We start from the raw sequence: 13,061 nt of genomic DNA on the forward strand, positions 1-13,061 counted from the left end.
TGCTGTGGTAATATTCTTCCAATATACTGAGAGACGTAAGTATCAATAAAGGTTTATTGTCATTTGGTAGTAATTCCCAAGAGAAGAAAAACCAAGTTACAAAAATTCAATTATGACAAATTAATGATATTCAAAATTATGCATTCAAATGAAGATACATTTTTTGTGACCTTATGTAGAATCTTCTGTTAATGTTGTATTTTGTCTGCATGCAATTCATTTTGTACCTAATAGACAAAACATCAACAATCACCAACTGACAAATTTGTAAAAGAACACTTCACTTACCTTTCATTCAATTCATGAGAGATTTGAATACCATTGTGATGCCAAATTATCTGCATTGGCATATCTCCTTCTGCTTCACACAACAATGCGGCCATTTCTCCTCGTCTCACTACTTCCCGTCTTAGAGATAACACAAACCGAGGCAAAGCTGCAAGCCGAGAGACTATTAAATACTATGTACTCAATAAATAAATATGAGCATTTAGTTATTGTTTAATTTTCAAATGTAATCTGAAGTATTTCAGAAAACGCCATATACAAACCCAGGTATTTTTCATTATATGCAAGTTTAAAAAATAATATTCAGTTTTAATTTCATTTAAATAATTTTTCACAAATTTCTTGCTGGCCAATTGAAAGATGCAGGGAGGAGGGGCATTGACTACTGTACATGTGGCAGAGGAGGAATATGAGAGAGAGAGAGAGAGAGAGAGAGAAAATGACCCAGCCATGTAACCTGTTCTGCAAATCTACTACTGGCACTCTTTAGGGGATAACATAACCTTCAATACAACACTTCCTTGGCAGTGTTCAAGTGCTTGTTAATATTCTTGCACATTTTTTTGGCTTATTTCATTATTAGTCCTTGGAATATTTTCATAATAATATGTTGAAAAGATAAGAGGTATCCTGTTATTGGTACGAAACAACTATGGGTAAAGACAGCAAGAATATAAATAAATCTTGAAGAGACAAAATTAGATGTGACTCAATGTTATAAAAGAAATGAGAAAATGCAACATTCTTTGCATGGGAATCCAAGAATCCACATTCAGGAACATTCATAACACTGCAGAAAGAATGAAATCTAGTTGTGCAAGTGTAACACAATAAGTGCTGTTAGAATGTCGGAAACGAGAACAGAAGTAATGTGGGAAAATGGAAAAATTTCTTTCAATTTGGCTACAGAATAAAAAAAATGAAAATCATGTGAAGATGCCACAAATATCAAGGAAAAGCTCCAAATATTTACAATTCTGTCATGAACGATTATGCTCCTAAAGCAGTGACGAAGTTTAACGCCCATTGCTTAAAAGAATGGCACAGCTTCCACAACCTAAAAATTTGTGGAGCTAGAGGTAGTGCGGATGAAGCTTCAGTTTCTATATTTCCTGAAGAAGATAAGGAAATTGTTGAAGAAAGGGGGTGCTCACTAAAACAAATCTTCAACCTTGATGAGATGGGGATGTTTTGGGAAATAATGCCAAGCTGAACTTACTTATCAAAAGAAGAAGCCTGTGCTCCAGGATTTAAAGCCGCCGAGGATCGAATCACGGTCCTGTTGGGTGGAAATGAAAATGATGGTTACAGACATAAACTCCTTGTACTGCATCATTTGGGAGATCACGTACAGCCAAACCTTCAAGAATCACTATCAAGCAGAATATTTTCAAAATTAACAGAAGCAGCTGACGGAGAAAATAAATCAAATTAAAATAATTTTTGAAAAATCAAAACTTCAAGGATGTAATTTATACCATTATCGAAGCGTGGGGAGATGTGCCAGTGACACGTATGCATTTTGCGTGGTGAAAATTGTTGCCACATATAATGAAAGACTTTATCGTCATTGAGTTTGCACCGCAATGGATTCAGTGCATTACCTTGGCAATGCAGGCTGCTTTTGATGAGGTGGAGGGAAAATATTTTGAGTTGATGGAGTGTCATGATAATGATGACATGATACCTAGTAAATTAAAACTTTTCACCGATAGCTTGGCCTTAATAAAACTGTGAGTGATGATGATGAGAGCAACATTGATGAAGAAACAACATTCTGTGAATTAACAAAGAACATTTTGCAAAACAGTCCTGCAAAAATTGAATAAGCTCTTCAAGAATTTAAAAATTATGACTATAATACAGAGTGCATTAGGTGTAAAAAAAATTGTAGGCCAAGATTTCTCTTGTTATTATCAGCCATTTCAAGATAATCAAATATTGAATGTAAATAAAGATTGAAGTACCTAGAATTTTCAAAATCCAAAAGTTAAAGTGATTTAATAAACAGCTAGCATCAAAATTTATTCCAGTCATTCAAAATCTCCTTCTTACTTACTTAGTTACTTTTGCCAAATGCCAATTAAGCAAAGACACAAATATGCTGGTCTAATTTGAAGAAAAGTTTGACAATACTTTTCCGAGACAAATGGCTAAGTCCCATTTAAAAACAGAGGTAAAGGCTTGTCCATCTATGTTCCCTGGTTGATTATACTATACGATAGAGGACTGATAGTGTTGATACGTAGATCACATTTTAAACTTTGAGTCCACATTTTTGTTTGTTTGTTAATACACATCTGGCATAAATAACTGTAATTAATGGAAGGTATAAAGAAGTCACATATAAATAAATACAAGGATATTAGGAATGACTGGAATTATGACACCATGTGTAGGCTTACATCACTCATGGTTTCAGATTTAGGAAAATCAAAGAGCTCAATTTTTTTCCAAACAGGGTGTATCTAGTAGAGCATTAACCATTCTTTGTCCCTGCCCTCCTGCTCTATGATCACAAGATAACTGATATGGATAATATATTTCCACAAATAGCACTTCGTGGAACTCAAATCACACGCCCGTGTATGATGCACACCCAAATTCATTAAGCAGAACTTTTAGAATATTGTGAATGGTACTGCGATAAATTTATTCTTGTAAATGCTACCTTTACACTACATCTACAGGTTCTACGTAGAGTTCTTTTTCAGGAAATATAATGTCTCAAGTATCAATATAATAGATTCTTGCACTGAAAATATGCTAATAGAGCCACAGCAAATACTTGTGGTTGAAATCTGGATTCTGAATTCCAGGTCTGAGGGAACACTCACCATTAACTGTTAAAAAAACCACAGCACTGAGACTAGCACCAATGCCATTGTTTGCCTCACACATGTAGTAACCTTCATCCTCTTCCTTGACATCCTGAATTAGGAGTGTACCATTTTTCAGAGAGACTTCCAGCTCATCAAATTGAGTAGCAAGTTTACCTGACCAAATTGAGCATACACAAGTTCAAGGATAAGGCACAGAAATATATTCCAGTAAGAGAAAATCTGTACTGACAATTTAATTTTTTTTTACAGAAACGTTTCATAAAATGGGAAAAAATGTATTCTCATTCATTCTGACCCATGAGTGAAATTAATACTCTAATGTAGCTTAATTGTATATAATAAAGAACAACAAATTTTTAAAAAAATTTCTATACAAATAGCTGTTTATGACAAAACTTGGTGTGCTGATTACAAAAAATTATAGTCAAAGTTGTAGTGCAGATATATATTTTGTTATTCTGCATTTTTCATCAATAAGCATAATATATGACATATAATCCACTTATGCATGACAATAAACCTTTATTCACTAATAAAATATCATATTCAAACAGTATCGTTGATAAAAATGAGAACATGTCACTAATTATGTGAACACTTTGTTTATAATATGTACTGTACTATCGTCATCTGTCACCTAACTTAAGGATCCATGGATGGAATGTAATAAACTTGTATATGTATATATGGTTTGTTTATTTCGGTATGCGTGCAGTTTATGTGCATGTATTTGTGTGTGTGTGTGTCTATGTATGTGCGTGCATGCGTATATACACACGTATGTAAGCATGCCTGCCAAAAACAACATAAAAATCTAAAATAATACTTAAAAAAATATACTCTGAAAAGTGTAACAAAGTTTAAAATTATTACTTGTCTTTGTAAATAGTGATTTTAAAAATTGAAACCAACCAACAAATGAACCACCACAAATATATCAACAAATATCATTGGTTATACATTGCATTATTTTATCAGTTCTTACATGAAGAATTATAAGATTTTTCGCGCTCCATTACATGATAGGAAGGCTAGGCGAGAAATTACGTACAATTTTGTTTATAAATCCTGATGGTAAGAAACAATTACACAGATGTAAGCAAAGAAGAAAAGTATTAAAATGGATATTAAGGAAATATTATGTGGATTGATTTCATCTGTTTCAAGAAAGGGTCCACTAAAGAAGGTAGGTCTCATATAAGAGGGACTGTCAACTTCTCAAGGCTGATTAATTCCCATGAAGCTGGTTATGTCATGCCAGTGGAACAGTCATTTGCCTGTACTTAAACATAACTTATTTAGTAAGCAATAATTACCGTGTCCCTTTCGCCAAATGACAGTAGGCAGCGGAAAGCCGTCAGCCTGGCAGTGCAATGCTACTGCCTGCCCAGCAACCACATTGGTGTCTTCAGGTTCAACCACCCACTCAGGGGGCACTGGAAAACCCAGAATATTACATAAAATGTAATTTCTCAAGAAACTACTACAAGAAATCAGTGTACAGAGAGAATTAAATCCATTTCACTGATTACCTTTAAATAATACCAATCTTTGAAGTGGGCTACGATATAAAACATCTCTCTAATGTTAAGTAACACGACGAACAATGTTCGGTATGAAGTGGTCACTATGAGGTACCACAGTGACAAAGAATATAAAAATTGTCAACAGGAACACGCACTCACACACAGACACACAAATTGGCTATTCATAATGAACATGCAGTTTCATGACAGCCTATTTCAACAAAAACTCAGTTAAAGGAACACTGCCGCTACATAAGAATAAAGAAATATCATTACGTCAGCAAAACTACGAGGGTTCAAGGACAGACTGAGACATGCTGTGCTCTAAGCTATGTTGAGTTACATCTGGTTAAAAGAAAATCGTAAAGTGAAATATGAAACTAGGTAATTTTGAACCAAAACAAAAAAATAAGCCTTGTGATATGTACACAATAGAGTAATTTTCATATTATATACCAAAAATTTTGTTAAATTAAGAATGCAGTTTATTTTGACATGTAGGCTCATTATACCATTTTTACATGTATATAGGTACGCAGTGAATTTCAAGCTCTCTTATAACTACACTTATTCACCAGAAAAAAGACCCTCGATCATGTCGCGTTCATGAGTGATTCTGAACAAGCCATTGGGCTGGGACAGGAAGGAGCAAGGTAAGTTACCACTGATGGTGAGGTGTGCTGTGTGCGTGGTGACTCTTGCCGAGTTGCTGGCCACGCACGTGTAGTTGCCGCTGTCACCACGCCTGACGCTATTCATCGACACAATGCTAGAGTATGTGTCGAATGGTGTGATGCGCATGTGGCTTGGGAGAGGTGACCAATTTTTCAGCCATGTCAGATTCAGCGGTAAATCCCCCTGGTGCACCGTACATGCCACCTGGACCCGCGCCCCTTCAGCCAACTTCGGGAAAGCGAACGGTGTGATCTCGGGGGGCACTGCAATGTGCAAGAGTGCAAGGTGCAAGAGTGCAAGTGCTGTGTGCAGGTGGTGGGGCAGAGCAGGCCAGTGCAGTGCGCCTTGTGGGCCGATCCATCTGTCATGCAAATCGGCACATCACGACATAAATTTCATTTTATATCCGGTGCTTTCTTTTTCAAATTAATGTAACAGAAAATGAATCACGCTGCCATTTACTTTCACATGTTTCAACATTAATATGCATAAATGAACCAATGTATTTCAAGAACTGTTTATGTATTCGAAGTTACTGACTCTTACATAAACTGAAAGAGAACTATGGCCAGTCACATCGGATACAAGAAAATGTTTTCCATTAATCTATATGACTTATTAATTTTTGAAAATTCTAATTTTACTCCTTGAAATCAGTAATATGTTCCCCCACTACCTACGAACTAGGCATTATAACCATGTATGAAACATATGTAAAGGCAGTAAGAGAATGTGGAGTGCCAATTTACAGCTGGATGGAAAATGGGCCATGTGCTGTGCTGCTAGGTGTCCAATGCTGTCAACACAATTCCCTAAAGTAGCTAAGAGAGTGGGGAAAAGTTGCAGGTGAGGTACCATTAACTGCCAACATGACCGAGTGGGAAGTCGTGGCAGCATGATTGCTGGCTTGGCACGTGTAGCGTCCGCCATGCTCCACGCTCAGCTGTTCTATCAGCAGAGTACTACTGAACTCCCCCAGATTGCGCACTGTGAGTGCAGGGAGTTCCAAGCTCAGAACTTCATCTTCATCCTTGAGCCAGTGGATTGAAAGCGGTATGTCTCCTTTTGTTACGAGGCACTGCAACCCCAAGCGTTCACCCAACCGGACACCGCTCTCAATGGAAAATGGATAAATGCTGGGTGGCTCTGTAATGGAGGCATCACATCATATAATAGCCCCAACAGACGAGGTGTACGTTGGTTTCCTGTGGAGCTCCTCCCATAAAATTATTAGAAACTTTTTGTTACAAAACAGCCAGCGCTCAAAAATGGTATGTATCAAGGAAAATCAAATTAGTGATTATTCTTTCATGTAATGTTGTACAGAGTATTTTAAAATATACGGTTCAGATCAAAGCCTAACGCGGTCATTAATTTCAATTTATTAACAATTAGCAGCACCAATAAATTTCCTGTACCCTAGTGCTATGACCATTTAATTTCAAACTCATTTATTTCTGCACTAAGTTAGAGCGTAAAGATTGCAGCATAAGTCAAATCAGAAATTTAAATACTGTCAAGATGAATTCATGACTGAGAAAGTAAAACCAGGCGACGCTAATGACTTGGTGCCTCCTTCTGATAGATTACTGCAGTGTATTATTAGCGTTCATCATTGCTATCACATTCATTACTCATTTAGTTCAGTATAATGTCTAGATTAGTAGAAAATATAATAACTTCCTCTCGCGTTCCAAAATATTTGGGCCCAAAATATTACGTTTCTTAAAATGATGAACAGGAACAAAGTAGGAAGACATTTATGACCAAGTTTTGGCTCTGTGTCCCTCTCGAGGAACCAAAGTCATCAATGTTTCAGCAGAGAGTAGCATTTAAGCCACATATGTACAATTTCTGAGTACCAGAAGAAGTCAAATTTCAAAATAATAATTTACAAAACTTACCCATTACACTGATATCTACACTTCCTTTGTCAGACAGACCTTGACGGTTCCTCGCCTGGCAAGTGTATGTACCCTGGTCTGCCCTCTTCTGCAAGTTTTCTACCGTTAATGTGCCATTCGGATGAACTGTCTGTCGGTGATTCACAGGTAACATACGACCATCTACATAAATGGAAGATCGTTATCAATAATACGTAATTTGTACTCAAACACTTTCTAATTTACATTTTTATTTCACGACTAAGTGCTTCAAAAAATGCTTGATATATATAAAATTAAAAAAAATTGTTTAAAATGTTCATTTTGGAATTTTGAACGTAGCTCACATCATTTCTACTCCAAATGCTGTTCATTTCTCAGCCTTGGACCACGTGTTTTTTAATCCGACGCCGGTTTTAAGTTGCGTTTCGGCTATTAATTCACGAGCAGACCAAGTTCTGTATGGTTCTGCGAATATTTTCCTGTCTTCCAAGCCCCCACGTGTTCCTACATGATGAGCGTCCATGATGTCTGTATTCGAAAGTCCGATCAATTATTAGGTCATCGTCGGAGTCGACTCGCGAAATATTACGGCGATAAGAAGAAACATTTTCGATGTCTGGTTGAAGGAAACTGGGACCCCCTTGATTTCGGAATCCTGGGGCCATGGCCACCTCAAGTTCAATGTCTTATATTTTAGTGACGTCCCTAGTAAAGGTTTCGTTAACTTTTCTCTATTACCTCACAGTAATTGTCCCAAATCTGCGGTAAATGAAAATATAACCGATTCAGTAACCAATTTAAGCCTCGTAAGTGGATCTCACTCTCAACACTCACGACGAACGGGGTGCAAAATTTTCGCGGTGTTTTATAATTCACCAGAATGTTCTTGATTGTCCGTGCAGTTTCCACCATTTTAACTCATATTTCGAAAAATACCAAACGATGTTAATGACAAACACTGCCATAAGTGCAATTCCTTCAGGCGTCTTATCACTAACGAGTGACGTTAGTGTTAAAAGTTTCTCGGTATACCACGTGTCGCTCTCCATTGTAACAAGCCACGTGGCTTAATCTCGTGTTTTCACCAAATTCCGGTTTCTCAAAACGGTTTATGAGATCCGATGGAGATCAATACTAGGTGATCTGGAATGGGGGCCAAACCAGTTTTGTGGAAAAGTTGAAAAACTCTCCGATTTAACGCAGGTCTCTCGTTAAAAGACTTTGAACACACAGCGAAGACAGAAATCTCCCTTTCGAATATTTCACGACTGACCTTTACAGTTGACGAAATTATTAACTCGAAACGAAAGTAAGTAATAATAATAATAAAAAAGAAACTGTTGGAAAACACTGAAGACCAGAATGTCGAAATGATTCGAGACAAGGAAACAAAGAGAAAAAGTGGCTTTGGGTGACAGCTAAATGTTAACTCCTTTCTAATTATGGGTGTCCTGCTGTGTCACACGCTGTTTTAAACGCGTGAAATTTAATATTAGTATTATTACATCACTGCTATTTGCTGTCAGCTTTTAGATTAACTGTGTGACTTTCCAAGCGAATGACATAGTTTGCGTATTCGTGAAATTCCTCATTCACGAAAATACCATTTAATTCTCAATAACTAAAAGATTTAAAATTTTACTGACGGGGGGAATATGACGACAACGAGCCCCAGAATGTGGTGTGACTGAATACAATTTTTCCCCCTTTAATTTGGACACACCGCCACGGTGGTCTAGCGGTCAGAACACTAGCCTTGTAAGCCTGGAGTCCCGGGTTCAATTCCCGGTGGTGTTCAAATTTATAACTTGTGTTGGGCAAGGCCGTAGTCTAGGCATCACGGAGTTTTCCTCCGGGGGCTTCCCCGGTTTCTCCGTGGCATCCCAACAATTACTCCATTCACACACAGAAGAAGGCAATGGCAAACCACTTCTGGATCATCTGCCAAGAACGTATATGAACAGGTCCCAGTCCGAGAAAAGGATGGAAGGATCCTGTTCATATGGACCTGTCGTCAGACAGAACACTACAAATAAATAAAAATAATTTGGACACATTCAGTGGCATTTTCGTAAAATAACTTTTCGTCTGCAATTTGTTTTGTAAATCAAAATGAATTGCAAAACACTGGCAACGCTGGGTCACGCTCCAACCCTCACGCGTTACGTCTACAGCCTGAACGTAATAACTTCTCATCTGATCGTATACAAAGATGTACTGGGTCCTCTGTCCCCTCCCAGGTGAGTATTTGTTACGATATCCAGGCTCAGAGATCATCGCCTTCCATTTCCTCAGCCGGTCTGACTCCGATCCACGATATTTTACGCCACTTATACGGCAGATAAACGGATAATCCAAGGCTGTAAATTTCCATTACTTACATCATTTATCCCTGTCACCTTAAAGTTGGTGGAAACATCTCGCATTCTTTACCTTTCTCCCAAGTAACTGCGTGGATGGGAAACCCGCCAGCAGGACACGTTACTACCAATGGCTCTCCTGCTACAGCTGAGATGGGAGGCATCTTGCGTACTATTGGAAGCCCTGGGAAAATAAATTAATGACTTTTTCCACCGACTGTTCAAGGTGTGAAGTTCTACGAACGCCGAATTCGTTTAATGTATAATTTCTAAATCGCAAAGTTATTTTGTGATCACCCTGTATTTACGTCTCCACAACACAATAGAGTGTGGATCTGTTATGTGAGACTTTGTCGTCCACGGAAGGCTCTTCGTTAGAATCTACTTTTCTTCTAATTACACTTTTTTTAAAGTGACTTAACTCTGCTTAAGTCGATATTTCTTACCAGCAGCTGTCGGTCCTCTTGAAGTTTTAAATTCTGTTCTCACAAACAAACAAACAAACCTAATCTGTTTGGGTTTACGTATCAATGCATTACAAAATGGACACTGACAATTGAAATATATTCGTCAACGAGACAATTACGTGAAGCTGTTACTCGAGTTGCCTGGAACTAGGAGCAGGGCCGGGGGTGGACGAACTTACCGTAAATTCTGAGAGGGGCAGAATGTGTCGTGCGTCCCACTCGATTTTCCGCCGCGCATTCGTACGTTCCCCCATCCTCCACGACCACTTTACTGATGTTAACATGACTTATGACGTCACCAGCCACAGTCACGTACTGCCCGATGACGAATCTGCACGGAAGAAATTCCGTAATGCAGATACGAGGATACCAATTCTGTATCTGCTCGCAACGACAGATTTTTACCAAGGGAATAGGGGACGAGTAGTCAATAATATGACGTAAATAGGTTAGAGGACGTTGTTTGAGGGATTTCAACGCTAAAATAGACAATTAAAATATGCGAAAAGGAATTTAAATATGATATTAATAATGAATAGCGAACTTTTTTTTTCTTTCGAATTCTTATAAACGACCTCTATGCTACAGTTAATAATTCCATATTTATTTTATCTGGTGGTGATCTGAAAAATTTACCAAGACATAAAGACGTGTTTAAGATTTCAAATCTGTACGAGATGATTTCGATTCTGTTCAAGACAAACGTATACATATTAGAATCAGAAGACTGAAAGACTAAGAGCATTAGTTTCAAATGATACATCGGCGATGTTTACTTTCGCGTCTCGCTTGGATAATAAATTAGATTTTGTGATATTTCAGGCTCGGAAGATGGCTGCCTTCTGAGTTGTTGCACCGTACAAAACCAATTCTTTTCTCTCCTAAGAATAAAACACGCGACTGAACTCAATTAACTACTCAACAACAAGTTACTAAGAACACAAATGTTTCGCGTTACCTGTCATTATGAGGCAGAGGGAAACCGTCCAGTTTCCAATAGATCTGTGGCGTTGGCTGACCCGTGGCAATGCACTTGAGCGAAACGTCTGGTCCAGGCTGAAGTGTTTGCTCGATAAAGCGGTACAGCATCTGCGGGCGTGATGCTGCAAGGAACACGATGAATTAAATATGGCCGCTCGCCTGCTGAGAAGTCACGTTAATCAACGAGGACTGCATTAAGGCTTCGACCGGGATGTTCTTTTGTTAAATCTTATGTGGTACCGCCTGATTCGACTTCTAATGGTTAAGTGAAGTGTTTTCTTCGCGGTACGGTCTGGATTCGTAAATATTATGAAGACGAGCTTCGGCTTCAAAGGGTTAACCAGCTGATTTTCGTAATGGTGAGGTGAAGTGTTTTCTTCGCGGTACGGTCTGGATTCGTAAATATTATGAAGACGAGCTTCGGCTTCAAAGGGTTAACCAGCTGATTTTCGTAATGGTGAGGTGAAGTGTTTTCTTCGCGGTACGGTCTGGATTCGTAAATATTATGAAGACGAGCTTCGGCTTCAAAGGGTTAACCAGCTGATTTTCGTAATGGTGAGGTGAAGTGTTTTCTTCGCGGTACGGTCTGGATTCGTAAATATTATGAAGACGAGCTTCGGCTTCAAAGGGTTAACCAGCTGATTTTCGTAATGGTGAGGTGAAGTGTTTTCTTCGCGGTACGGTCTGGATTCGTAAATATTATGAAGACGAGCTTCGGCTTCAAAGGGTTAACCAGCTGATTTTCGTAATGGTGAGGTGAAGTGTTTTCTTCGCGGTACGGTCTGGATTCGTAAATATTATGAAGACGAGCTTCGGCTTCAAAGGGTTAACCAGCTGATTTTCGTAATGGTGAGGTGAAGTGTTTTCTTCGCGGTACGGACTGAATTCATAAATAATATTCAGACGATCTTCGGCTTCAAAGGGTTAACCAGCTGATTTTCGTAATGGTGAGGTGTAGTGTTTTCTTCGCGGTACGGACTGAATTCATAAATAATATTCAGACGATCTTCGGCTTCAAAGGGTTAAGGTAAATTACAAGTTACGTCGCGGTTAATAGTATTTTGATTAGAACGGGCTAAAAACATCCGTGTTATTGAAGGATACTCACAGATTACAACGAAACGTGGCTCGGAATTGGACGTAGCGCTGATTTGATCTATTCGTTCCATATTTAGTTTCCGCTGTTTGAATTAAACTACATTACGCGACCTAATGCATATGGAGTAGCATTAAGTGTCCCTCTGCAATGCACTTTAACCGAGTAATTCTACAAAATCGAACAGTCAATATTTTGTTTCAAATGCGGAATGGAGTGAATAATTACGGATAAACCATAATCCGTTCTTTAATCTCGGATTCCGATTTTATCAGTGGATGAACAAATTTCAGCTGCCAATGGACAGGAGGTTGCCTGAGGTCCCTGGGAATGTTGCTTACCGCCGAGACGCAGTTCCGCCGTGGCCTGGACGCTGTCCCCGTCACCAGACGCCACGCACTGGTACATTCCTTGGTCCTCACGCTGAACTGACTCGATAGTGAGCCGCCCTGCGGCGCTGGTGTCGCGGTCATCATGTTGGGAACCCTCATCTGGCCTGATTATACGTTGTCCATCTTTCAGCCAAATTATCTGCGATTTAATTATATATTTCATGACGCTCTCTGTCCATTATATAGACGACGAATGCCATTTTCGTATACATCACATTTTGTCTACTGAATCCTCCTAAAAGGGAAAAATATTACAAACAGGCAACAAACAAAAATAAGGGGTTAAATAAGGTCGATATATGACGTTCGGATGATAATTATTCGAAAATCAGGCGAGGAAGGAAAGAAATGTATTCATTTTTATTGAACAGAACTGATGTCTAATAAATTGGAAAGAAACACATTTATAGAAAAAGAAGTTGATAGACAAAATGTTTGTATTAAATATACGAATGTCCCCGCAGAAGGAAAAATTTTTAATTTAAAAGAATTCACTGAAAGCAAAAAAAAGTCTCTTAGATAACGAGAAGGAATTCTAACACTTTGA

At 38.4% G+C, this 13,061-nt stretch overlaps 1 protein-coding gene across 6 annotated transcripts in view; it reads right to left on the reverse strand.

The window, feature by feature from the left end:
• LOC110834095 (cell adhesion molecule Dscam2) overlaps positions 1–13,061 on the reverse strand; it is a 55,221-nt gene that overhangs the window by 13,729 nt on the left and 28,431 nt on the right. For 4 of the 6 annotated variants that reach the window (XR_015536630.1, XM_087354287.1, XM_087354285.1 and 1 more), the window contains 10 exons: positions 12,464–12,653; positions 11,004–11,148; positions 10,225–10,376; positions 9,652–9,762; positions 7,237–7,398; positions 6,188–6,478; positions 5,320–5,595; positions 4,448–4,567; positions 3,126–3,284; positions 289–436 (listed from right to left, as the gene is read on the reverse strand). Coding sequence is in view for 5 of the 6 variants with exons in the window: in XM_087354287.1 (XP_087210413.1) it covers positions 289–436; positions 3,126–3,284; positions 4,448–4,567; positions 5,320–5,595; positions 6,188–6,478; positions 7,237–7,398; positions 9,652–9,762; positions 10,225–10,376; positions 11,004–11,148; positions 12,464–12,653 (1,754 nt within the window). In the remaining variant the exon portion in view is untranslated. The remainder of the gene's footprint in view (positions 1–288; positions 437–3,125; positions 3,285–4,447; positions 4,568–5,319; positions 5,596–6,187; positions 6,479–7,236; positions 7,399–9,651; positions 9,763–10,224; positions 10,377–11,003; positions 11,149–12,463; positions 12,654–13,061) is intronic. The other 2 variants (XM_087354288.1, XM_087354289.1) reach the window with 2 other exon arrangements.

Source organism: Zootermopsis nevadensis, unplaced genomic scaffold (assembly GCF_977971745.1).
Source record: "Zootermopsis nevadensis isolate Lab colony 2312 unplaced genomic scaffold, Znev_1.0 Znev_ptg000023l, whole genome shotgun sequence".
In the NCBI taxonomy this organism is placed as follows: domain Eukaryota; kingdom Metazoa; phylum Arthropoda; class Insecta; order Blattodea; family Termopsidae; genus Zootermopsis; species Zootermopsis nevadensis.